The 27,959-nt window shown below is 33.8% G+C and overlaps 4 protein-coding genes and 1 pseudogene across 4 annotated transcripts; 3 read left to right on the top strand and 2 right to left on the bottom strand.

Moving 5' to 3' along the window:
* Positions 1 to 5,830: 5,830 nt before the first annotated feature.
* On the bottom strand, positions 5,831 to 8,855 carry LOC123200114. The gene is made up of 2 exons (XM_044615244.1): positions 8,053 to 8,855; positions 5,831 to 6,958 (listed from the first exon to the last, which is right to left on the bottom strand). The coding sequence occupies exons 1-2, from the start codon at positions 8,652 to 8,654 to the stop codon at positions 6,283 to 6,285; spliced, it is 1,278 nt and encodes a 425-aa protein (XP_044471179.1). The 5' UTR covers positions 8,655 to 8,855; the 3' UTR covers positions 5,831 to 6,282.
* A 2,019-nt stretch (positions 8,856 to 10,874) lies between these two features.
* Positions 10,875 to 16,316, top strand: LOC123200868 (annotated as a pseudogene).
* Positions 16,317 to 16,357: 41 nt separating this feature from the next.
* On the top strand, positions 16,358 to 17,695 carry LOC123200097 (profilin-4-like). Its single transcript, XM_044615209.1, has 3 exons — positions 16,358 to 16,499; positions 16,613 to 16,750; positions 17,333 to 17,695. The coding sequence occupies exons 1-3, from the start codon at positions 16,374 to 16,376 to the stop codon at positions 17,465 to 17,467; spliced, it is 399 nt and encodes a 132-aa protein (XP_044471144.1). The 5' UTR covers positions 16,358 to 16,373; the 3' UTR covers positions 17,468 to 17,695.
* A 537-nt stretch (positions 17,696 to 18,232) lies between these two features.
* LOC123200816 (profilin) lies at positions 18,233 to 22,244 on the top strand. The gene is made up of 3 exons (XM_044616209.1): positions 18,233 to 18,486; positions 21,379 to 21,516; positions 21,808 to 22,244. The coding sequence occupies exons 1-3, from the start codon at positions 18,364 to 18,366 to the stop codon at positions 21,940 to 21,942; spliced, it is 396 nt and encodes a 131-aa protein (XP_044472144.1). The 5' UTR covers positions 18,233 to 18,363; the 3' UTR covers positions 21,943 to 22,244.
* An 824-nt stretch (positions 22,245 to 23,068) lies between these two features.
* On the bottom strand, positions 23,069 to 26,431 carry LOC123200020 (glucan endo-1,3-beta-glucosidase 13-like). The gene is made up of 4 exons (XM_044615100.1): positions 26,177 to 26,431; positions 23,695 to 24,969; positions 23,578 to 23,608; positions 23,069 to 23,472 (listed from the first exon to the last, which is right to left on the bottom strand). Exons 1-4 carry the CDS (start codon positions 26,229 to 26,231, stop codon positions 23,313 to 23,315), a joined length of 1,521 nt encoding a protein of 506 aa, XP_044471035.1. The 5' UTR covers positions 26,232 to 26,431; the 3' UTR covers positions 23,069 to 23,312.
* Between the last annotated feature and the right edge of the window lie 1,528 nt (positions 26,432 to 27,959).

Raw genomic sequence — 27,959 nt, 5'->3', positions numbered from 1 at the left:
AAGCTTTTTTTTAATTAAATATTAAAATTAAACTTTTGATATATCTTAATAATAGTTGTAAAATCAATTATTAGATTCAGAATTATTCTATTTGATGTGATTGGATTAACTCTAAAAACACAGTTTGATTCAGATTGATTCTTCGTTAAAAAAAAAAAGAAAAATCACAAATTTTTCATCCAAACTTTGATGAAATAACATTTTTTTCTTTCTAAATTAGAAAATTTTATTTTCCTACTCATTCATTAAAGTTAGACATTATTTTTTTACTTTCCAATGATTTTTTTTACTACTTTATACAATATATAATATCGGTGATATACTTGCATCCGAAATAGTAAAAACAAATTATATTTCTACCCTATTTATTTTATATTTTTTTCCCTTTCTTCTCATTTCTCATTTCTTAGTCATAAAAAAACACTCAAGATTGGAGCCAACGTATCAGAAAGTGATAGCTTCTAAACATATGACAGGAGCTATGGATTAAAGGAAAGACGAGTCATACTCTTTATTGGAGTAAGAGTTGGGTGTTTCTTATATAATAGTATTATGTCTTAAGAGGAGTGGGGGAAATCGTTAGAATCTATGAAAGTCTCGAGAGCCAGGATGCATGCATGTTCTATACAACCAAGTGGAGTGGCATAAGATTTGCCTCTTGGCTTATGTCGAGATTTTGATTTCTCCATACAACACTTTGCTTCTCATATCAATGAGTTGGGAAAAAATGCCAACCGACAACCATATTTAGAAGCAACTAATAGTAGATATGGGTATTGTAACTGCATAACAATCAAAGGATTGAGATTTAACGACACATTAAGAGGTCGTTCAAATTGACGACATTGATACTAATATTGGGTGGATAAAAATTGCAAGATTGGTTGATGATAATGCAAGAATGATGACAACAGGATCGATAGGTAAGAACAAGATTCCAATCTCACCTTCCACGTGTCCTAATTTAATCAGAAGTCATTAATATGGTTTCGCTAGCTATGACATGACCTCTGAGTGTGATCAATCTTTGTGGGGCCAAAAGACTTGTTCCCACCCAATGTTAGGTGTAATATCAAACTCCTATCTTTTAATTTTCAAAAATCTAAAATTTTACCTATAAATAAAATTCTATTAAAATTCTTATATAAAGTTAAAGGTAAAACTGTCATTTAACAAAATAATTTTAAAAATTAAAATTTTACCACATTTTCCTCCTTAGTTTGAAAATCAAACAATTTCTCCGCATCAAAAGTTTGAAAAGTAACAGTTTCACTCGTGTTCGTCCTCCTCCCTGGGTTATCTCTCCATGCAGACTTGATCCCACCCACCAATTAAAGTGATTAACTCCAATGAAGATAAAATCGTTTTTGTCGGAGTGTTTTCATCTTGGATGAAAACGATTTTGTCTCGTTCAAGACGAAGATGATCTTGGATGAAGACATTTCAACAAAAACAATTTTGTTTTCGTCGGAGGAAATCCCTATCATCTGTGGGTTGGAACAAGTCGGCAAGAGGAGATAAGCTGGGAGAGAGAGCTAACGTGGCCAGAGATGATGAACTTCACCGTATCCGATGATGATTTCAGAATCCTAGGGTTGAAATTGCTACTTTTCAAAGTTTGGGTAGGGGAAATTTATATTTTTAAATTGAAGAGAGAAAATACAATAAAACTTGAGTTTTTTAAATTTTTTTTGTTTATTGATAATTTTGCCCTTAACATTAACTGAATTTTTTAACAAAATTTTACTTGTGAGTGAGAGTTTGGATTTTTAAAAGTTAAAGAGTATGAGTTTATGATTACACATATCCTTGGGTGGGAACAAGTCTTTCGGCCATCTTTGTGGTTGTAATTTTGTGCTACATTGTTCTAGTTGACTCAACCCAGATCCCAGTAATTGTCACCTCTACTTAGAAATTCGATTATGTCAACATAGTTGCCCATTTGGACATTGTTTGCTTTATATAATTTATGATGAATTCCATTGTCGCTCATCGGAAGATAAGCCTGTTTTTCAATAGAGGTAAAGTCGTAGGTTGACCACTTACACTTGGTCTGTCCCAGAACTACCCAGGTAAATTTCATGCCTGCAACTGCTCTTTGCTTTTCAAAAGCTCAATGACATAAACATGAGCAGATTAGGATTTATTTGAAATTATTGGGTAAATTGGCGTTGGCCTTTTAGGTCATTTTTCAAAGAAAAATGACATTAATTTTGAAATATCATCGAACAAGATTTAAACCCTTATTTTTATATTTGAAATCTTACTTTTTTATTACTTAAATTACTATTGGTTTTAAATTGAAATAGCATACTTAGAATTGGAGTAAGACCGGTTTGTTTCTTATATTGTAACTGTTTTAACCAGTGTACCCCTAAATTATGTATCGGCACTTCATAACTAGGGATGTAAATAATAGGTTAAGAAAACAAACAAATTTAATTACTTGTGTACAAAGTTCTTCCTATAGTTTAAGATTTGTATAACAAAGCGAATAATTCAATATTTAATGCCCAAAAAGAACCTGGTAAGAGATCAACTCACATCCTACTAGCTACCCGTATACATGTTCATGTATAGAAACAAGTCTTGGAAAGGATCCGCCATTAAAGCTGATGGGCTTCCAATTGGACAACTCTTAGGGGGACTCGGTCAATGATTTCAATATAAATGCACATGCACTGTTTTGCCATCCACGTAAAGTCAAAACACTCCTTTATGTAAGCAAAATCAAAATCACACACCCCATTGCCAATTACAGGCCACAACAATTTTGCTCAATCTTGATTTAATCACAATTGGTATAAAACACTGTAATTTGAATATTAAGGATATAAACAAACCTGTTTGTACCATTTTGTTATAGAGAATTGATGCAGAAATTATAATTTATAGAATACGTTGCAGGATAAAATATAAAAAATTTTCACGTTTTAAGTCGAAAAGGGACCTGACCCTTTCTTTATATTTCAATTAAAAATATTAATTGGGTTTTTTTATTAAAAACCCAATAACTTTTATTGACTCATACGTAAGATTCAAATTAATAATCACAATATGAAGTGTATTAACTCATATCTGAATGATCATATCAGATTTATAAAAATTTTTTTTTCTATACTAAATATTCATTTGGTTTTATTAAATAATTAAAAAAATTTAATCAATGTGTGCTCATATTATTTCAACACTATAAATACTAAAGATAGGTGCAAACCAAAACGTATACTCCATTAAAATCTACGATCACCAACCAGAAGTTACAATGAGGTAGAGCACCCATTTGATAATTGCTCAGTCGGTTACTAATCATTTGCACTCGACCTAATATTTAAATCGACAAGCAAAAACACGTCAAGCTGAATCCATTGGGCTTATAGTAAGACAAGATAGAGAGAAAGGTCTCATCGATATCCAAAAGAGTCCCTTCCATCATCTGAGACATTCACATTGTTATCGAAAGCCCATGGTTGATGGGTATAGCCAGGCGGAAATCCATGGGGGGACGGCCTTTCTAGCTTTTCCCCCTTCTCTGTGTCTTTAATGATAGGTATAGCTAGGCGGTAGTGTTTTTTTTTTTTTTAATTTAAACTAATTAAATACGTGCTACATGCCAAGTTTCCATTCTGATTGATTTTTCTTTTTAATCTTCTTGATACGTTTTATGTATGAATTTATACCAACATGATGATGAAGTTATCTGGACATGTTACCTGCGAATGTGATGAAATTGTAATTAAAAAAGTCCTCCGAGGTATGAAACACAAAACATTCAATCATTAGTGGAGAAAAAAAAAAAAAAGGCCAAAACACTTGTTCCCACCCAAGGTATAGTGAAATTTCAAACACATACTTGCCAATTTTTTAAACTCCAAACACTCAAACTTCTATTAGAATTTGTTCTTAGAATTAAAGGTAAAATTATCATTTTATCAGTAATATTAAAAAATATATAATTTCATTTTTTTTCCTTTCTAGATTTTGAAAACTAACAATTTCATCTAATTTTCAAAACTTTTCTAGTTTTGAAAAGTAATTTTTTCACCCCTAAATCCCAAGGTTTCTTCCCTCCTTCTTCGGCAACCATTTGACATGACGATTATTGAAAAGAGACATCAACAGACATCTCTTCATCTCTTTGTTGACGCGTCTTCGTCATCTCTTCTTAGCTGCTGTCATCATCAAATGGTGACCAAAGAGGGAGGGATGAAACCTAGGGATTGGGAGGACGCTACTTTTCAAAACTGAAAAAGTTTTGAAAATGAGGTGAAATTATTAGTTTTCCAAATCTGAGAGAAAAAAGAATAAAATTACAATTTTTTTTAATATTATTGGTAAAATAATAATTTTATCCTTAATCATAATAAAAAATTTTAACAAAAGTTTAGTGATAAATGAATGTTTGAATTTTTAAAAATTAGAAAAAATATATTTGAGTAAATCTTTTGGTTAAAAAATAAAAATTAAATGATTAGATTGTTTAGGTAATACCTATGTTGATTGTAATGATATTACTTTCTTGTTTAGAATTATCCTAAAGAGTGTTTTATGAGAGTCAGATCATAAAAGATTACCACAAAGGTTGAAAGAAAAATATTCTCCTTTCATGGTGTGACCTCCTTTCATAGGCTTGCCTTTAGGCATTTCTTTTTATTGCGATGTGGTGCACAAAATCATCACGGTGACAACCCTTTCTCGATAAATGAACAAGTGGCAACTCAAGCATATTAGTCAACTGGGGTTTCGTGGCCACATCGAGCAGCCGAACTTTCTAATTATTTGAGGTGAGAATTCCTTACTTGATGCACGCAAATTAGAGCTCGCATCCATAAACTTTGGGATATTACTCATCCTGACAACATGCCTTGTCATTTATCATTTGGACGAAAACCCAACATCTAGCGACTGAATGATATCTTTAGCTTAGTCCTCATAGCGATTCCAAATTATTGGTACCTAACAAGTATGAGTTATCCACTTGTATGGGAAATGATGTCATAAGCTGATAGGTGCGAGCGTGACAGCGGGTCGCGACGCAACTCGCAGGCACCCAACAATGTGAACGCTAGTCCAACCCAGGTTCTAGCATGTATGCTGCAGCAATGGGTTGTGTTCAGCCCAATTTCCAGCAGCCAAGGAAGGGTCCAAGCCGAAGGAGAAAACAACCAAAGTTTCAACCCAATTCTACAATATTCCAACAAGTAAAGCCAAAGGATTCCAATGGTTGTGACAGCCACTTGTAACATGAATCTTTATCCTCTATCACCTTGAACAACCAGTCAAAGTTAGTTGGGCATTGGGAAGGGAAAACCATTTAATTTAAAGTAGATTTTTTAGAGAAAAGTTTGAATTCCAATCCGCTGTAATTATAAAACCTTGATTTAAAGTATTTAACAAAAATATAATAAAAATGTTAGAAAAAGAGGGATTATTAGTAAAACAGATGGATTATTAGAATTTTTAATGTGAATTTTTATCACGTTTGTAAAACCTTTTTATATAAAGACCTCGTACAACCTTTCATTCAAGCATACAACACTTGACCAGCTGATTTCGAGTATTACCACTACCTGACGTGCAGGTTTGACGACGGAACGGCCAGCCTGTGACAACAAATTGTCCATACACTCACCACACAAGCCCGTTGTGACATCGCTCCTGAGAATGAATAGGATTCCCAAATTCTTAAGAACTTTTGGAGCTTAAAGCCGATCAAGATGAAGGCTTCAAACAAACCTCCCCAATATCTAAATAAGTTACTGAATCTTCAAAAATAAAAAATAAATCAGGGCAGCAAATGGCAAAATCGTAATTCGCTAATTACTTAATATATACATAATAAACCAATTAAAATTTCATTAAAAAATTGCAGCAAACATTCTCCTTTGATTTTCTGTACAGTTTAAACTTCCAATTTCTTAGCATAAACTCAGAAACGTGGAGTAATAAGAGCAAAACCTCTGTAAATTAATCGTCTGACAAAACCCAAAACTAATTTCAAAATCAAAATCTAAATACATAAATGATACGTCATTATTTGATTGGATAATTTTAAATTAAAGATTAAGTAATATCCAATCATATAATGATTCATCATCTGTATCCCTAATTGCATACCAAAAGTGTGTACATACCATAAACTTATGAATTTATATATCAAACTTAAAAGGACCAAGATCATGGGGAAGAGTCTCTCCCAAAATCCAGAAGACATATCTTCTATGCTCCAACCATTAGTGCTTTACTCATAACTGGTTATCACTGCACATGAAAGAATCAGTTTTAAGAGAAGACATCTTGTTCATCTGGGCAAAGCTCTTTTCGAAGTTTATGTGAGAAGAGTCTGCAAGCATCCATGCTGAGATCAATGGCAGCCGAAAGAGCTATAAACAATGCAGCATCAGCCATGCAAGTGACGTGCTGTACCCCAACTTGAACCACTGGTTTGCTAATCTTTCCTTCGCCTTCTACAGTTGAACCCATGACGAATCCTTTAACCGGAGACCTTAAACTCCCCAAAGAATCCCTTATAATTCTACTATCAATGCAAAACTGGCCTCCCATTTTGACATTCATCGTCCCTTCAGCAATGGAGATTCCGTTGCTGGGGCCACCATCTGTAACGAGCTCAAACTTGTAACCTAACCCATCAATGGGGCCTCTCTCACGCCACGCTTCGAGACGGCCCCAGGGTTTCCAACTGCTTACGGAGAACCCGTGAGGGCGGAGGATCAGCCATGCGCCGTGGTTTGAACGGGAGACACGGTCGGATCCTGGTGAAGGAACAAATGGAGTTATCATTGAGGCGGCTGCCACGGGAGAGCCCGATAAATCGTGTATCATTATCATCCACCCTTTTCGCTCCCTCACTCTTCCTTGTCGCTCTCTTTCGCCGGAAAATGTTCTCATCCATCGTCGATTGTTGGTGTCATTGGTGGTGTAATCTGATAGCAGAGATCTAGTTTCACCAATCAAAAACAACAAAATCTTAAAACCCAGCTGACTTCAAACATAGAAATGGCAGCAGTTGACAGGAAAATAAATTAACATGAAGTACGTAACGACCAAATATCCTCGCACATGGCCGAAATCAAAAGTAGTTTTCTGATAGACATAAAAAATAGATTTCAACTTCTGTTGGTTAGACCAAACTTAGGCGGCCAATTTTCATCGCTATCCCTTTCTCACATGGCACAACACCAGAAAAATAAGGTTTGAGTTCAGATCTTTTACCACAAAATTTATTTTAAATTAACCCATACTATTCAAACAAAATTAAATAGTATTGAAGTTGATACAAAAATAATTTGAACTAATCCAAAATAACTCAAATATTTAGAAAAATATTACTTATTGCATATAATTATCTTCATATAAATGTAATTACCTATATTATTTTTATTTTTATTTAAATATTTTATTTTATTTTATTATTTGTTAATGGGAATGTGATTTAGTCATTAAAATTATTGACAAATTTGAAAGATTTTGGTATATAATTTTTAGACCATTTGTAAATTAGACAAATGACCTATGGTGTGTTTTCCTTATAATATATTAGAGTTATTTAGTAAAAAAAAAACACAACGTTAAAAATATATATAATAATGAAAATAATAAATAATTTTGAATTAACTGAGTCAAGTAAATTCAAATATTAAATATTTAAGTTAAGATTAAGAATTTTTAATTCGGTTCTCGTTCGAATAAGACTAGTGTTGAAATGATGTGACACAACAAACAAACGAATACAATAAAAAGTAATGATGGATAAGGGGGTGGTTTTGGCCAACTTAGCATAATAAGACATGTGATGCGAGATACCAGCGAAGCAAAGATAATTGACAGCCCACATTATTCATACTTGACTAAAAAGCATATCCAAATACGGAATTATCTTGTCACTCAGAATCAATGCGACAAACAATAATTTCTCAGAAAAAAAAAAAAAAAGAATTCAGTGAAGTAATGATTCCTGAAGATCACCACCAGAAGCCAATCTATAGACAGTTATGTATTAATAACCTGAAAATATTGAGAAAGAATTGTTACCTGGATCTTGAGTTTCGGTCAGAACTGAATTTGCAGCTGAATACAGGCTGCCTGATGTTGTTATTCCCTTGAATCTGAAAGACCACAGGGCTACACTCTGGTTCGCCGCCGAACTGGAAGACGAACCGGGGGTCTGGCTCAGACCGGACCAGTAAGTGAAGCCTGGTGGAAGGCTTTTGGGGCTCACTGCCCAGTTTCAGCCACCCATTACGGAACACAATTGGCTTAGATTCGGCTCCTGAAAGGTCGATAATTACATGCACATGCCCTAGCTGCTTGCCGGATTTGACTCCGCACGTGCTGCCATTGCGACCCGTGTAGACAGAGACGCGAAGAGTGACGGGCTTGGCTGAGAGGCGGCGGATGGCAGCAGCGTCGAGGTGGAAACCCAAGGCGCAGGTGGAAGATTCGGGTGGAGCATCATTGGGAGAGGTGGAGAGAGGTAAGAGAGCAGTTTGTGAAGGGAAATTCTTGATCTTTAGCTTGCAGAAACATGGAGTGGCCGATGGGTGAACCCCGGAACCGGCAGGTTTAGCGGCGGCGAGTGGGAGCTTGAGAGCCAAAGATTCGACAATCAAACGTACGAACGGGCAGGGATCCATTGGTGATTGCAGCAGTTGACTGTATGTTTTGATTTAAAAACAATACAAGAGTAACGAGTTTATGAGAAAGACGGGGGAGCTTCAGAAACAAACATCTATCTTCATGGACTAAATTGAGCATGGGCTCAGCTATCTTACCCTGTTTTCTAAACTAAATCAATCATATCAAACAGATGAAATTCTTAATTAAATAATTTATCCTACTATCATTTCGAAATATTATCCGGGTTTAAAATGGTATTTAGGATGGGTCCTACAGTGGGGAGGGGTACAGCTGTGTTAAGGTTGTCAGCACGTTCTGTGAGTAGCTGGAGTTGGATTGGGTTGGATGAGAATTTTTGCTAAGTTTCCAAATACAAGAACAACAGACATGACATTAGTTGACGCCTTCCTAATCTGGTTCAGTTAACTACTTTTCTTCCTTTTTCACTTCTTGCGAATTAAGAAGACATGCATGCAGTCTACAAACCCATCCAGAAACATAACTAATGTTTCATTAAAATTAGATTTGGATCAAATTTATTTGAACCTTTTAAACAGGGAAGGCGTAGAAATGTTCACAGGAAGGGGGGACCCTGGCCGTCCATTTAACATTGACGGGAGCGTGGGGAGCAAGCGTGTAGGCTGGCCATCCCTATTGCTTGCGAAATCTTATTTACAGACATTATGTTTGTTTGGTTTCTACGCTACCAAACACTTTTTGCAGAAGACTCTGATTTCAAACCGAGGTCAATCCAACCCATGACGCTCACTTTACGCCCTCTATTATTGCCTTAATTATTTAATTAAATATTTATAGTCAATAAATAGAAAAGAGAAAACGGAAAGCTATTATAATTAGTTAATTGATGAAAGTGATTTAGTGGCTACTGTGGGACAAGGGTTGGTAGGTAAATTTGTTGGCCATGTAAGATGGGAAGGATACATGCATGCATGCATGCATGGTACGTACGTGAGGTGGAGTGATGTGATTGGCAGTCAGACGTAAGAACGTAACTGTTCTGTTACTGTTGGTGATTCCAAATTGATTGGTAGTAAAGAACTAAAGTGAAGTTACGTACGTGCTTTGCTTTCTCCAATTTCTTTGGGGAGATCGATGAAAGGCATAGGTTTTACAATTTACAACAATTGATGAGTAATTAGGTCACATCTAGAGATGATAACCGGACAAGTAAGTGTCCAAATCCAATACTTTAACCTTCATCCCCCTTTTGTCCTATTTACGGTACTGGGATGGTAGTAGAGAATCGTCATTTTCTTTTAAAATTTTTTTTTTCCCTTTTCTCTTTATTTTTCTAAAAAAATATTTATTAAAAAAAGTGGTTATTACTAAGAAATGGAAATTAATATATTGAAGTTGATATGTGCAACATGCCACTGTGTAATGATGGACCCTCAGCATTTCCAAGTCAGACATGTTACATCAATGTCTCAATTCAGTCCCGACAGTTTACAGGCTTTGTTTTTTTTTTTTTCCCTAAATATTAATAACTGATATAAATTTATTTGTTTGATATATATTTATAATATGATTTGATGGGAAATTTTTTTTCATTTTTCAGTAAAATGTATTTGTAAATGTTCAAACATGTTAAAATTTTGAGAAAATTAATAAATTTAATGATGAAGTTACAAAAGGAAGACTTAAAATATAATAGATTAATATGTTTTTAATAAAATTATGTATATAAATAATAATATATTATTATATAATTAGATATTATTTTATTTTTAATTTAAAATTATTTAAATATATAACGATATAACATTATTTATGTATAAAATTATTTATATAATATATATAAAATTATATACTTTATTTATATATCTAACAATATATATATAGAGTAAATTAGTAAATAAATATAATATTTTTGTTATAAAAATAATCATTTCAAAAAGTTAATTGTGACAAAATATCAAAATTTTAAAAAATATATGTTACTAAAGCGTTATACCCACAAAAAAAAGTCTTTAATAATCAATTATTATAAATGAAATGGTGTTTTATTATAAAAAAAAAATATTTTTTAATATGAATTTTTTAATAAATAAATTAGATTCATCCAAAAAAATATATTTAACGATAAAATTATTCATCTTTATTTATACAGAAAATTACGGTTTTATCCTTATTTGTGTGGTGAAAAGTTTTCTACTTGATGGTATGGATAAGGAATCTGAGGCAAGCCAAAAAGTAAACGCCGAGCTGACGCAAACATGAAGTTGGCGGACAGGCGAGGCAAATGCAATGGATTTCGGTATTATTATTATGCTTCTTTTTCATTATAATCCTCCTAATCATTCCTAAACCACGCCATCTAATCATCAGTCAGGCTTGTAAACCTTTTTATTTACTGTAATTTTCGACATGAATATTTTCCATCTACCCACGCCGAAAACCCGAGGGAAATCACTGACAGGTGGCTTCCATACTTTGTTCGGATGTTGTGCACTTAGAAAGTTGTGGGGTTTATTCAGTAAGTTCCACATCATCACAAAGGCCCAATCAGAAAATGACCAAAAACTTTCCATAGCAAGGTCCAATGTCTGTTAAGGAATCCATTAACGCCGCTTAATTGAAAGGGAGGATCTGAAACTGGGTTCAGCTAAGTTAGCTTCCTCCGGTTCCGATAATGTCTACACCTGCTGGTTACTACTCTTCTCTTCTCCTCTCCTTATTAATACTATTTACTTGGTTCTTTTTTTCATAATTCTTTTTTTTTTTTTTTGGGGATAATTCATTGCCTAATTTAATGCTGAAGTTCAAACATGGTTTATGGTATTTGGCTGTAGAATGGTTGTAATTGAGGGACCGCCGATTCAAATTCAAGCGTTATTGTTTTACTATGTAGTTAATTCTAAGACTTAAACCCCGCTTTGCAACATAGACTTGGGTAACTTCACACTACAGCTTTGTTTGTGTTTGTTTCTACTTATGCAAGTCTAAGTAAAGCGTTGCAGTTGGTAGATAAGTTTGCGGTGCGGCAGATAAGCTGACAAACATGGCTTTCTGTATGTAAAATTTTTAGTGAACTTGTGATTGTTTGCTTGCTTCAATGTTATTGCAAAACCAAAGAAACAAAATAAGAAATGACTAAGCCTATACAAAAAGAATATCCTTATCGAACAATATATCTTGCTGTGGTGCAGAATCTCAACTATACTGCGTGCTCTGATGTTAACCTCTAGTTCAGTGCTTAACTTGCCTGACGGTATATGAAATATCAGGGCTCTTGGCCTTTGCTTTCTATGCATTTGAGTTGGTGGTCTGGGTTTTTTTAACATAATTTTTGTTTTAAGAATTGAAATTGTTTCAGTGACAAGTTTTTATTAGTTTAATCCTTTTATTGTGCGACTCCCATGGCTTTCTGCTGTGACAACCATGGGCTAATTTGATAACATGTGTGTTGACTTTTAAGTTTTCTCCTTGGCATTAACTCTTGTGGTAATTCTTAATAACTTTACAGAGCTAGATATGGAGTTAACCTAGAGAAGGGACCTTTTGACAGACCTACAGCAGACTTTTTGTAGATGATGATATTTGGAGCCTTATCATTGCTGATGTGTGCCTTCATCTTGGTCAGCTTTCTGATTTAATGTTTTAAGTGTTCTTTTTCCTTAAAGATGATTTACTATGTGGATGACCTATTAGGTAAGTTGCACAAGCTCAAAGGAGCTAGGAAGCCTTGAAATTTTTTGTTCTAAAACAAAAAATATAAATACCATTTTTTCAAAAAAGAAAAAATTAATGATCATATGGTGACTGTAATTGTAATGATCAGCCTTTGTGTGATCATTATAATTTTTTGTTCTAAAAAAATAAGTACCTTTTTTTCAAGAAAAGGAAGAATTCTATGCCTTTCTAATCTTTTGCGTTTAGTGTGAACAATTTGAACATATGGTGACTGTAATTTTAATGATCAGCCTTTGTGTGACTTTGTATTTTATCAATTCTGAGCATCTTTGACTATTTTGCTTTTCTAACACCGTTCTTTGGTGGTACTTGTCTTCTGGATTCAAGGTGTTGTCAGCAATCCCTATATTTCAGTCAGGGTATTTAGGGACATCCCTTTTTTTTATGCTTGTCTATGTCTGGAGTAGAGAATTTCCAAATGCCCCAATTAATATATATGGCCTCGTGGAACTTAAGGTATTTGGGCTATAGTATTGACGGTAAATGTAATGGAGTGGTTTCTTGTTTTTGTTTTACAAGCTAGCTTGGCCAGCTCCTTACTGATCTGAAGCATGCCATATTCATTTTTCATTACTTTTAGGCCTTTTATCTACCCTGGGCAATGCTGGCTTTGGATGTTTTGGCACACCTCTGATACCAGATCTGCTGGGAATCATTGCAGGACATCTATATTTCTTTCTGACAGTATTGAATCCACTTGCAACTGGAAATAACTTATTGAAGACTCCAAAATGTGTGTATCCTTACTTTGCATGGTTTCTTAGGGTGAAAAGTTATGCAGTTTCGAGTATTATTTAGCATATGTTGCTGAATGTGAAACCATCATGAAAGCCATCTTATCTCTTTCTTACGCCCACACCCTGCACACACAGTTTATCAATCTTTTGTTTCTGCTAATCTTTTTCCACTGCACCACGGGAATTGTTGCAGTCATGGACATTCAGCCTCATCTTTTCTGCTGCACTAGCAAAATTATTTCTGTCATTACCTGAAGAGTTACCAACACTAATCCATTTATCTCATGCATAACCATACAACATATTTTCAAAATTTTATTATTCGAAGTTTCTTTCCCGTTCATAATGAGACTGTGAATCAGCTACCCGTATTTTTTTTTTCCTGTGGCCATTAACTTACAATAATCTCATAATTCTCTCTGCAAAGCTAAAAATAATTCGCAAGTGCATAATGTTTGTTGATTGCTGCTATTTCTTACCTTTTATAGACGTAAACTTGTTGCAAGGTGGAGAATCGGAGCTCCATCCACCAACCGTGGTCAGCCTACTGCCCAGCCTGAAAGGACAACCGGTGTGGCCTTCAGGGGAAGAAACTGCAGACTTAATGGGTAATCACAATGGTTGTTACTTTCAGTAATCGCATAGTGAACCGGAATATTGACATTCTATGGCAACTCTCTTCCCAATTTTTCAAAGATGATCCTACTAACAAATGGAATAAATTTTCGACGGAACAAGAGCCGACAATGGATAGCACTCGTGTTAAATTTCTGTTTTTTTGACGGAATAATAAAAAATATTATTTTACTATAATAATTTTGAAATAGGTATTTTTATTTTAAAAAATTAATAAAGATATTATCATTAATAATAAAAATAAATTAAATAAATTAATATCAATAATAAAATATAGATTAACAGATTTAAATCAAACACCCTTTAATACAATATAATGCAATATTGGGAATTGAAATTATTTTGGGTGGGCTGATTTTTTTTTCACTAATATTAGTTGTAAGTATTGACTTCTTTTTTAAATTTTTACAAATTGTTGTACATTTTGTAAGGAATTATTTGTGATTATATATTAAAACTATACGTATTTATATTAAGTATATAAATAAATATATAATTTATGTATATTATCAAATGATTGAATAATTTTACATGAAAGATAAATTAATATACAATTATATTATGATATATATATATATATATATATATATATATATATATATATATATATATTTATTTATTTATTTATTTATTTATACACTCAAAAATAAATACGTATAATATTGCTTGTAATTAGCCTGGCCACGGGCCGGTTTGGCCCGTGAACCGGACCGAAACCGGTCCGAATGAAACCAGAACTGAAACTAGATTTTAGCGGTTCGGTTCTGGTTTAGCTAATTTTGAACCGTAAAATCGTCGGTTCATATCCGGTTTATGAATCGACAGGTAAACCGGTGGTTTATTATACTGAATCGAAAATTTTTGAATTTTTGTTATTTTTTTAAAATTTATTAAACAGCCAACGGTTCCCTAGGGAACCATTGGCTTGCAGAAGAAAATTGCAGGGGAGCTTCCCCCTGCAATTTTTAAAATCACAATTCACCCCCCTATTTTTAAATATTTTTTTCTATATATATACCCATTCAAATTTCAATCTCTCAACTCTCTCACTCAATCCTTCAAACTATCATTCTCATTCTTTCAACTCTTAATACTCGCTCAATCTTTCAATTCAATCAAATTCTCTTAAATTTAATTAAATTCTTTCTTAATTTTTTATTAATTCTAATTTCTATTTTTATTATACAATTCATAATTAATTATAGAATTTATTTTTATAATTAATTTTATTTATTATTTTTTTATTATCTTTCATAATTAATCATATAATTTATTTATATAATTAATTTTATTTATTATTAAAAAATGACAAGTAGTAGAAATTCTTCTGGTAATAGGAGATTTAGTCAATATTCACATATATCAAATGTGAATGAAAATTAATTTATAGATGATTTTTTAATACAAAAAGTGAAAGTCAATATGTAGAGGTTCAATGTATTAAATCAAGATCATATATTAGAATTGACGGTTCATTGTCGGTTTCGAATCGTCCTATTACGGTTTCGGTTCAGGGTCCTTATTTTTTGAACCGTGAACCGGTGGTTTCGCCAGTTCATGAACCGTGGCCAAGACTACTTGTAATTATAAATATAATAATGAAAAATATTATATGTGATGGGGCAAGAGGGAGGAGGTGATTATAAAATAAGGCCAAAGGATTTATTCCCACCCAAAGTATGCTATTATCTCAAAGTTTTCTCTTTTAACTTTGAAAATCTTATTTACCTACTCATGAATGGTTAAAATTAACAAAACTTTAACCTCTTAAAATTTTATCTCTTTTCCTCTCTCAACACCTAAAAACTAACTATTTTTTTCTCTAGATCAAGTTTTAGAAAATAACATTTTCCCTTAGGGTTTAGTTTTCAATTCCCAGTGCTATCGTCAACGACGAATCTTTTTCAACGCATCATCGTCTTTCGATGGTCTCTTTTCCCTCCTCTAGAACCCTGATCAACCAAGATTTGACTTGGAAAGTCAAAGAGACGAAGCTCCTCGTCTTTGTCTCCCGACAAAGCTCTTTGACTTTTTAGGCTAGATTTCGGTCAATTGACGTTCTAAAAGATGGAAGAGAGACCACCAGAGTATGGTGACGTGTCGGAAAAGTTTCATTGTCGGCAATGACGTCGGATTTGATGTCGAGAATTGAAAACTAAATTCTAAGGGGGAAATGTTATTTTTTAAAACCTGGCCTAAGGGAAAATAGTTAATATTTAGGAGTTAGAAGGGAAAATAAATTAAATTTTAATTTATTTTTAATATTATAGGTAAATAATGATTTTACCCTTTAAATGATTAATTTTAATTGTTTATAGGTGAGTAAATGAGATTTTCAAAATTAACAGTTGGAAACTTGAAATAACAATATAGTTTAGACGGGAAATAGTCCTTTGGCCATAAAATAATGGTTTGACCGTGGGAAAAGTTGGGACGTAAAATGGTTAACAGAAAATGTGGTGCAGGTTGCGAGGCACGGTAAAAGAGTAGGATGCGGAAGTGAATGGCATGTGCATGACACTTCTCAAATAGACCTTAACAGACGCCTATTCTATTAATAAATCCATCTATCATCCGCATGCCTTGCTCTCTTTTATTTCTATCTCAAACCAATCTTAATCAAACATTCAGTGAGAAAAATAGCACAAAATGTCGTGGCAAACTTACGTAGATGACCATTTGATGTGTGACATCGGAGGCGGCCAGCACCTCACTGCTGCTGCTATCATTGGCCATGATGGTAGTGTTTGGGCCCAGAGCTCTTCCTTCCCCAAGGTATCTCCTTCTTTGTTATTTACGATTCCCTTGTTACTCTTTTTTTATTGGTGTTTTCAATTTCAGATTCCAGAGATTTGCTGAATTGTATGGTTTTTGTTTGGGTTTTGCAGTGCAAGCCTGACGAAATCACAAATATCAACAAAGAATTCGAAGACCCGGGTCACCTTGCCCCAACTGGCTTATTTCTAGGGGAAGCAAAGTACATGGTGATCCAGGGAGAACCTGGAGCTGTCATTCGTGGAAAGAAGGTGATGATCTATATTGATGTATTAAGATTATGGCATTGAATTATGATTGAGCATTTACCTTTCATTCATTTTTACGTGTCTAAGCGTCTCTTTTCCCATTTTAGGATTCAGTATAATTTACAATTCTTGCTTTTAAGCTAACACCCATAAACATTTAATGTTTGGCAAATCTGAAACTTCAAATTTCAAGTCATGATTTTTCTTATTTTCTTTGTCTAATCTAAAGGTAGTAATTCATATTTTCTTTGGTGCTACGATATGGCGTCCAAATCAAGGCCAACAAATTTGCCAAAAGAACTGGTCAAAGAATTATCTATTTGTTTGTTAATAATCTTCCTATTAGAACCTAGTTAACAGGGGCAGTTAGCTGAGCTTTTCATGTTTGTAAGCCTATATGTCTGGGTTCTGGTTATTCGAATAAAGGCATCCAAAACTTATTTCCGTAATTTGCTATTTGCATTTTACAGCACTACACCTACTCCACTCCTTCACCATAGCTCCCTGACGTGCCATAAGAGTTAGAGGTCACAGTCACAAGAACAATCCTGCTACTAACATTTGGTCATTTTTTTGGTGTTGCAGGGATCTGGAGGGGTCACCATAAAGAAGACAGGTCAAGCTCTGGTGTTTGGGATCTATGAAGAACCAGTGACTCCAGGGCAGTGCAACATGATTGTGGAAAGGTTGGGAGATTACCTCATTGATCAGGGCCTGTAGACATAGGTCTATCAATCAATTATTCTAGCATTTCTTTCAGATTACAATCTCTCTCTCTCTCTCTTTTTTTTCTTTTTTCCATTTTTGTGGACTCTCTGGTTCCAAGTTTGCATCTTCTGCTTAAGATGCAGACAGTAACCATGTGAGGATTAAATGGTTGTTTGGTGTTTTATTGTTCTGTTTGACTTGAATTTACCTGACTATGTCAGATTTTTTGTTTTTTTCCCACTTTTGCTTATTCATGGTGGGGTTTTGAGCAATGTTACACATACACATTTTAAGTACACAAAATTGATACATAAATGATATATCATCATATGATTGATTTTTATTTTATTTTTAATTTAAAATTATCTAATGATATAATAATATATCATCTATATATCTATTTTATATAATTAAAACTATATACATAATTTTATTGATTAAGAAATCTGCACCTTATAGTTATCGTTTATTGGTTCCTTTCTTAATACCATTTAAATATTGACATAATTTTATTGTAATTTTAAAGATAGGTAAATTTTTTAGTGAAAAAAAATATTATTTTAATAAATTTATTTAATTTTAATACAAATATAAATAATTAGCCATTAAAATAAAAATATTATTTATAATAATTTATTATTATTATTTCAAAGTGAGGGTCGATGATCAACAAAAAAAGAAGAAATAATTGTTGCTAAAAATAAAATAATAATTAAAAAAATGGCGTAATATTACCAAATTTTAATTTTATTAAAACACTTCACCAGAAGCACATGCTCTTGTTTCAACGCTACATCAAATGCGTCTGCGGTGCCAGTCTTTTGTCACCAAACAAACAAACACACCGCCGCGACACGTAGCTTATTAAAGCTTCAACTATCAAATTTAGGAAACTCCCAAAGAAGAAGATGTCCTGGCAAGCTTACGTCGATGACCATCTGATGTGCGATATTGAGGGCAACCACCTCGCTGCTGCTGCCATCCTCGGCCAGGACGGCAGCGTTTGGGCCCAGAGCGCCAACTTCCCTCAGGTTTATCAACTTTCAGAATTCGATTTTGATTTTTTTCGGTTTTCTTTGTGGGTCTGATCTTATTCACTCTTTGTTTACTTTATTTGTTTTCTTTCTGTCTTTCTTTCTTGTTTCTGTTTACCGATCTATGTTGATTATTGATTTTGATTGGATCCCCGATGTTAAGTAATGGTGAATCCAGATTTGGTCTTGTTTTAGGTTATTTGACAATGATGTTTGCTGATTTAATCAACATGTTTCTTGTTGCCCTGTCAAAAATAGGGTCGTAGTTGATGGAAATGAGTACTGCATGTTTGTGTTTTTGTATAAGATTGAGCTAGTAACATGTAGATTTAGTTGTGGAGGATGTGCTTTGTATCTTCCTGGTTTGAAGGTTATGAAATGGATTCATGCGTTAAGATCGATCTTACCTAATTGCACAAGATAATTATTCTAAACGATGAGGAAATAAAGATGCTCTTTTTTAAGGTCATTATATTTCTTTCTTGCCCTTTTTTTAAGCAACTGCAATCTGCATACCTGTTTGAGGTTTTTTTAAGATGATTTCTACTGCTTTTGATGGTAACTATTATTCATGCTGTGGAGATCAACCAATTAAATTCTCAATAGCAGGATCTCTAACTAAATCAAGTGAGTGTTTTTAAATTTCACCACAATAATAAGTACAACATTAAAATAATGGAAATTAAACACAATTGAGAATGGACACAATATTTATCTCATGGAAACATCTTCTTAATTTGAGGGGATGAAAAAACCACGACAATCAATCTTCCACTATCACCGGCAATGATAAACAACCAAGTTTCCTTCTAGATAAACTACAAAACATTGATCAACAACTCTTAATCAAACAATCTTAACAAAAGAAGATCTAGATCTACACCATTTAGAATGAAGAACAATGAGTCAGGAACATCCACATATTCAACTCAATCAAACCACGAAGCAATCTCGATCAGAGCATTTACTTAAAATTGGTCAGAGCTTTAAAACCCATAAAATTTTTTCTTCTTAGTCTTTCAATTTCTTCATATCAAGAAACCTAGAATAACTCTTAAACTTCTCCTTAAAACAAATTTGTGAATCTGCAAATAAGAGTTTGTTATATTCAAAATTTTATCCTTTTTTTTTTTTAATTTCATCCAACATAGAGGTCCTAAAATTTAGGTGGTACACCTCAACAATCTCTCCTTCACCCTCAAGTGGGGGAATTAACCATACACGTAATTCCTCTGCAAACAATGAGCTTTTTAATTGGTAAAATCTTAGTTATCATAATGGAGTCGTTGTCATCAATTTTGATCTTTTCAATATGAAACTCCTAGCTTGTTCCCTGTTTTTTAATTATAAAGCGCCTCTAGCTTAGTGTAGTGAGCCAGTTTCTTTTATATTTGGGTAGGGAACAATGGGCTATAGTGGATTCTTAGATATCTTAGAGGCACTTCTAAAATTTGTTTATGCTCTGGTTATGGTAAACATGTGTTGGAGGGATACACAAGTGCAAATATGGTTGGTGATTTTGATACTAGAAAATCAACTTCTGGGTCTTGATGACTTTTACTGGGGAGAGTTGTGTGTTGGCAATCAAAGTTGCAAACATGTATTGCTTTCTCTATCTTCCACTGAGGCCAAATATGTAACAAATATTGAAGTTGGCAAAAAGCTCTTGTGGATTAAGAGTTTCCTATAAAAGCTAGGTATTTAGCAATTGAAGTATCTCATGTATTATGATAGTCAAAGTGTCATCCATCTTAGCAAGAACTCAACGTGCCACATCATGTCCAATCATATTGAGGTGAGGTATCATTGGATTTGAGATGCATTGGATGTGAAGGAGTTTTATATTGAAAAGATATATATTGATGACAATGGATTCAGTATAATGACTAAGACTTTACATATGAAAAAGCTCGTTGTTTATAAAAGAGTTGTAGGTATGGTTGATTCCCTCATTTGGCCATGAAAGGGAGATTTGTTGAGGTGGTCCCACCACCCATATGTTGGATGAAACAAAAAAAAAACAAGAGATTTTATTTGAATTTAACAAAAATATATTTGTTGCCCTTTTTATCTTCTTCCTTCAAACATCCTATCAAAAACTTTCTGCTCTTCAAAAACTCTCATATATAGATTTAGTTCATGAATATGGAAAAGTTTAAGAGTTATTTTGGGTTTATTAATGTGAAGAACTTGAAAGACAAAAAGGAAAAGGAGGCAAAAAATTTATTGGTTTTTGCGCTCCAACCAATTATGATCAATTGCTCTGATCAAGATTGATCCGTGGTTTGATTGAGCTGAAATTTAATGTGAATGTTTGATTCATTGTGCTTCATTCTAAATGGTGAAGATCTATATTGGAGTTTTGGACGGAGAGATATTGAGCCTGAAATTAATCCATTGTTTTGGTGTAATATTTCCTTTGTCTTGTACAACTCTTGTTTTTCTTTTTCCGATATTGTTTGATTAATAGTTGTTGGCAAATGTTTCTGGTTTATCTGGAGAGAAACTTGGTTGTGTATAATTTTGGGTGATAGTCAAAGATTAATTGGCATGATTTATTCGTCTTCTTGGATTGAGGAGATTTTTTCATGAGATAAATATTGTGTCCATTCTTGATTGGATTTAGTTTCCATTGTTTTGATGCTATATTTATTCTGGGGAATTTCCAAAATATTGTCAGTTGATTGGGTTAGAGATCTTGCTGTTACTGTTTAATTCGGTGATTTCCGCAATAATTCATTATTTTGTTTTTTTATCTTTAAAGCTTGCTTTTAAGACTCCAAAGGGGCTCAAAATAGCTCATGATGAATCGTATGCTTAAAATGCTATGCATGTTGCTGTTTTCATAGAAACCCAATACTTACTGTTTTTGTGTTGATGTTGTTATAGTTGAAGCCTGAAGAAGTTACTGGCATCAATAATGACTTCAATGAACCTGGTACACTTGCACCAACTGGACTATATCTTGGTGGTACGAAGTATATGGTGATCCAAGGGGAGCCAGGAGCTGTCATTCGAGGAAAGAAGGTAGTGAACTTGTATCTGATCTTTTTTTCCTTTGTTCACCTCAAAATGCTTCTGAAAGCCTTAATGTGCAGTTGCAAGTTCTTTAAAACTTTTATAATTCCAAGCAACCAAATGAGTGAGTTTTGATTTTTGAGTAATCAGCTTGTGCCTACCATGAACCACATTTTTCCTAGAAGTACAATAATCTAGAAAAAGACAGTTTGGTGAAGAATGATTCTTTCTCACCTGATGCTGTTATGTTGGAACGATAAGCTGCCTCTGACATTTGGTTTTGTTTCACTGCAATTTCAGGGACCTGGTGGTGTTACTGTCAAAAAGACCAGCATGGCCTTTGTCATTGGTATCTATGATGAGCCAATGACTCCTGGACAGTGCAACATGATTGTCGAAAGGCTTGGTGATTATCTTGTGGAACAAGGTCTTTAGTTGTTTTGAATGTCTGTTATTTGTTTCAATTCTTGTTGGCTTCTCGACAAACTATGCATCTTTTGATCTGCAAATATACTATAGGAGGATTCAAGGTCATGTGAACTATTGTGTGGAATGAAATAGTTTGGTACCTGTGAAATTAATGGTTATGATGGCTGACTTTGATGTATTATTGTGGTTGTCAAGTGAGTTACCTTATGAACATTATAGTGGGATGTGTTGATTTGATTGTCATAAAATTTTCAAGTATTCTTGTTTTCTATTTCTATATATCTTGGTCCTGGGAATTTGCATTTCCATTTCAAGGTGTTTATTTTGATTGGATACCCACTGTCATGTTGAATGTTTAACGTTTCTTTGTTATATTTACTGACCCTTATGTTTTGGGTCATGAACAATGGTTCCTATCTTTTCTTCTGTTTAAAGCAGAGCCCATTTCAACGGATTCAGATCCTCAGTATTCTTAGGAAACGGAAGATAGAGGAAATTTCCAAGTGGTTGTTAGGACAAAGGCTGAGGAACTATTGAGTTGTTATCGTGGAGAAGCTAAAGGAGATGATGAAAGTGAATAGTGGCACTTTGTCAATTAGACAAATATTTAGATTTTCGGAATGGGCTGCAATACCGGAAGCTCAAAACATCAGTGGCACCTTTTCATAGTTTTTTCTTTTATTTTTTTGTGTGATGACATCTCATTCGAATTGGATTATTTTTTTGAAATCAAATTAATTATAACAATCAAATAAAATTTTGAATTTAGGATTAATTTTACAGTCTCTACATCAGTATATCAGATAAATAAAAAATTACATGACAATTGAACCCAAATCCTAAGTTCTAAAGATTTAAGAAACGCCAATTAATATATACACGACAAATGAGAATGAGTAAATATAGGTGGCTGGCTGGCTGCTTTTAAGAGCCAATGATTAATTTTTTTATTGGTCAAAATAACCTCCCATTAACAAAATAGTCGTTTTTTGGCAGTGGCAGGCGGACAAGTAAGAAACAATCATAGCCCCTGCACTGGAAAGATAAGAAGAATTCAAATGTCTAATGATTTGGTTTTGAAGAAGAATCCCAGTTACCACTATCCTAATCACCCGTATAAAAACCACTCCAGTTGGCCTAAGAAAGCATTAGATTTTGTTGAATCTGAAACAGCATACTTGCAACTGCAGTCCCTTCAACACAAGCAAAATATACAACAATCAAATTATGCGAGATTTGTACAAAAACATACAATATCATACAAAACCGGAGGCCAAGCCCCTCCACAGTAGTTACATTTTCTCCCTTTAAACTTCAACACAGATTTTCCAGATCAGTATTTCTCTTCCCCCGCATATCTCAAAAAGGCACCACTCTCATATCCATGTCAAACTCTTCACAGATTCTTCTATGTTCAAGAGGATTGACAGAAAAGCCACAAGTAGAAAACTTGTAGTCCATGCGAAGGCCAGATTAACTGCAGAGGAAGAGGTTGTCGATATAGCTCTTGCATTACTGGCTGCAGTTTTGTTTGCCCTGTAAGATTATTGTGAAACAAGTTTAGTCCATGGCGCATGAAAAACAGTCATAGAATTAACACAAAATTTGAAACATAAGGCAGCCCTCGGGTGCTCAACTTACCCAGCAGTCATATACAAGCAATTGTCATAGCCTGCATAGAAAAAATTGCACATTACTTGATAGAAGAGGCTCCAAACACTATTGAAGAATAAATAAGTTGGAAGATGAATTACATACTTGGATTTTCGTCGACTTTGACCCCGTTTCCTCCAAAACTGCAAGCAATATCAGAAGCTCCATTCTGTTGGTAATAACTGTTGAATGCGTAAGATGCATGAGAGAGTAGAGTGTCTGGTTCAAAACAAGGCTGACTAGGCTGAATAGCAGAGCAGTCGACATTCCCAGGGCCGCATGCCCAATCTAATGCACTCTGCAAATCCATTTCAGAAGCCTTAGTAGAAGCTATGCACCATGTAGATCCATTCAGGCTACTGACATTTGAATCTGGTGTTATATCAACAGCACTTTTTCCAGTAAAATCCAGGTTATAGACAGATGTCTGGTCCGGATAAAATAATCCCCAATTTCTCTCGGATTCCAACCCTGGTTTCCTGTTCTCGTTGAACAATGAGAAAATGTACACATCTAGCTCCTCTCCTGGCTTTGCAGGAGTGCCTGTGTCATTGATGACATGTCGGATCAGATTGGTGTTATAAGTCTGTGCGTTATCAGGGGTTGCAGCTGTCTCTTTTGGTGAACCCTTAGAGGGCCAGCCAGTTTCAGTTACCATAACCTTGATGGTTCGAAAGTTCAGAGCCATGAGTGCAGAGTAAAGTGCATCAATCTGTGCATCAAACATGTTTGTGTAAAGCAAGCCAGTGTTCGGATCTATGACTTCTGAGGATGACCGAAATAGAGCATAATCTAGAGACACATTGGTGACAGAATCTCTATATGCGTAGTATGGATATATATTTGCCATAAAAGGTGACTGGTTCTCAGCAAGGAATTCCAGCACAGGCTTCAGGAAAAATGCAAAGCTGCTATTAAAGGCCCCTGCAGAGGGTGGGAATGATCGAGACAAAACCCCGAGGGAATGGGTAGTTGAGACTTTAATCCTTTTATGCAGACCAGCTTTTTTCAATGCCATGAGGACATTTTGCATTGCAGGCACAACTAGTGCAGAGGTATTACCCGGGATTTCTGTGACTTCAGCACCGACAATTATGTATGTGATCTTAGTGGCCGGATAGTAAGGAAGGACGCTGTTCTTTAGCCAGGTGTCTGCGTTGGATTGGAACTGGGAAAAAGGCAATAAATCTGAATTTGGAACTCCTATCATGAGCTCAACTCCAGTCCCTTCAAAAGCTTTGAGTACCTGGATATTAGAGTCATAGATCCTTAGATATTTTATGTTATGTTGTTGAACCAGCTGTGCTACTTTATCAGGTGTTGGGAGGTCATCTGCATTTCTTCCATAGCAAACTCCAATGGTACTCCCTCTGCAAAAACCTGCCACAATATGAAGACTTATAATCCTGATTAAACTGTTGATGAAATTTAAACAAGCAAACACAAGCACGCACGCATACACACACATACACTAACAAGACAACATGTGAAAAGTTCTCATTTGTGCAACTACAAGATGTGATTTACAATTTTAATGATAGGTACAAAGTGATTGCCCTTGTTGCCCGTTAGAACCCATGTGTATGTGAAGAGGAGAAGAAGGGAAGGGATTTTGAGTAAAGTGGCAAGGTTTTGGGGGCAAAAATTGTCAAACATCCAGCAAAGAAGCATTCATGCTAATAGATACATGGGCACCCTGATTCAAGTCACTTCGTCCTCAATAAGGGATTTAGTCATGTTGATGTCATCATAACGAACATTCCTTACAGTTGAACTGGGACCGATCTCGGTCCACCGGTTAAAATGGTTATAGCCATGACACAGACCTGAGTTGTCACCGGTTCATGGTCGAACCAATTGATCCAATCTGGTTTTTAAAACAATGAGTTATACATTCAATCTTTTAGAAATACAAAAGCTTGTAAAAGACCATACTGCTCTTACAATAACTAGAATCACACACGTGAAGTCGAAGAGCATATCACAATGTTGTAAGTAAAACATATATATCAAACAAAATCCCAAGAGGGTCCACAAGCTAGATTATTTCAATCTAGCTGTCCATCATATTGAATTTGAAACTCCATCTACCACAGATAGGTATGACAATAAATGCATGTACAATGTTTAGAAAAAATCATTGACCAAATTAATGGCAGGAAACTTCTAGCCGCATTGCATTTCGACTTCAACCTGTTTTTTTCTTTGGAAAAAGAAGTGTATTATCGTTTGGTAGCATGTTAAAGAGTGAAGAAATGTAACACCAATCCAGAAAACAATTTGTAATGCATTACAGAAGAAGATTAAGTAGGAAAAAAAGATAAGAGAAAATGAGGGAGGTTGAAAAAAAAAGAAAGAAAGAAAGAAGAAAAGCACTTTAAGGCACATGGATTTGAGTATTGAAAAGGATGTTACTCTTCAAAATCAAAGGCCCCATAAAATAAAGATCTTGTCAGATGAAGGGATTAAAAAGAAAAAAGAAAGAAAGAAACAAAACTCAAGCAGCAGTGGAAGAAAAAATGGATGTACAAACAGTTGGAGAGAAAATAAGTTGGAGAGAAACATAATAAAGGAAAAACACACATACCCAAAAGCAGAAGTAACAAAGAAATGGCAAAACTGAGACGAAATCCTCCAGCCATTGCTTAAGAACGCCCTTCTCTCAGAGACAAGCTTTTATCTTCAACTCACCTTCACTTTACTCTTGCACTTGCAGAGCTTTTGAAGTTACAACTTTCTTCCAGTGAAGAGTAACTTGTCTCTGTGTGTGTCCTTATATCGTTGGATTTTTCTTCTGTGGGAGCTCGCTGGTGCGTCAGGCGTCAGTTTTAGTGACAGGTCTCGGCCCGGATTTCAGAACGATTTAAATTAAATAGAGTAAAGAGTGCGCCTGGATTCCGCGCGTAAGCGTGTCTGTTTCCACTATTTATACTGGATGACCCGTTTTAACGGTCCTTGTTGTCGATAAAGCACCAAAACGCGCCATTTTTTATCATTTGATTGATCATTGCTTTTTGGCATCTCTGTCCTGTCCTTCCAAATTCTTTAAATTTATTTATTAACTTAATGTTATTAAATTTTATGTGAAAAACAATTAGGCGTAGACTCAAATTGAATCAGTTCAAGTTTGAGTTTAAACCCGAAATGAGTCGATCTTAGTTGATCTTGACTTTTAGCTACTCGTCAGATTTTTTAATTAAAATTTTTGATACAAAACGACATCATTTTGATCAATATATATTAAAACGATATCGTTTTGATAACGAAAAATGAATCGAATTTTAAATTTAAGCTGAATTTAAGTTGGCCTTAACTGAGCTCCATCGAGCTTGAGCTCCATCGAGCTTGAGCTCCATCGAGCTTGAGCTCGAACTCAAGTCAACTCTATGTGAACCGAGCTCAAACAAGCTCAAGCAAGCTCAAGCTCAGCTCTGCTCGAATTCAGCCCTAAGAACAATGAGATATAAATTGTGAAATTTCATGTTTGATAATTTAAGAGTCTTAAAATTAGGTTAAATTTGAATTGAATTTATTTAAATTTAAATCTAATTTAAATAAATTTAACTCAAATAAGTTTAAATCCAAAAGTTAAATATTTTTTAGCTTGAACTTAAGTTTTATATATGTTTGATTCGTTAAACTCACGAGTTTAAAAATTTTAATATAAAAAAATATTGTTTTGCTTAATATGTTTTAAAATAATAACTCAAATTCAAACCGAACTCAAATTTAACTCTTTTAAAATAAATCGAGCTTTAGTTCAGTTTCATGCAAATCAAATTGAGTTGAAACTTAGATAAGTTTAAATTCAATTTGGTTCAAATCTTATCTTATCTAAAATGATATATTTCTACTCATTAAATTTGAAAAAAAAATCAATTTTTCACTATTAAATTTTTTAATAAAATTTATTAACTTTTTTATAAAATTATTAAAAAGATTAAAAAAATCTTAGAACTAAATAACATTTTACTTTCAAAATTTTATAAATAATTTTATATTTTAATTTATACTAATTTCAATTAAAAACAATAAAAAATTATTAATACTAATATAGATAAGAGTGTTAATGACATATAATCATATGTTTGAGGATACATTATAATTTTTTAAAACATTATGTATTAATGAAAAATTTAAGGATTTTTGTAATTTGAAACAAATTTGGGGTGTTTTTTGATTTTTTAAAATTTTAAATACCTCTGTTAATAGTTCAAAATTGACAATTACATCTTTAAAATATACAATAAATAAAGATGTAATGTTATATTATAAATTATTGAGATTATATTATAATTTTAAAATATATGAGATAAATATTATACTTTCTAAAAAAAGATAGAGAAATATTCATTTGCTGATGTAAATTA

Source organism: Mangifera indica, chromosome 17 (genome assembly GCF_011075055.1).
Source record: "Mangifera indica cultivar Alphonso chromosome 17, CATAS_Mindica_2.1, whole genome shotgun sequence".
In the NCBI taxonomy this organism is placed as follows: domain Eukaryota; kingdom Viridiplantae; phylum Streptophyta; class Magnoliopsida; order Sapindales; family Anacardiaceae; genus Mangifera; species Mangifera indica.
The sequence above is the reverse complement of the archived record's forward strand: the minus strand, read 5'-3'. Positions and strand labels throughout refer to the sequence as shown.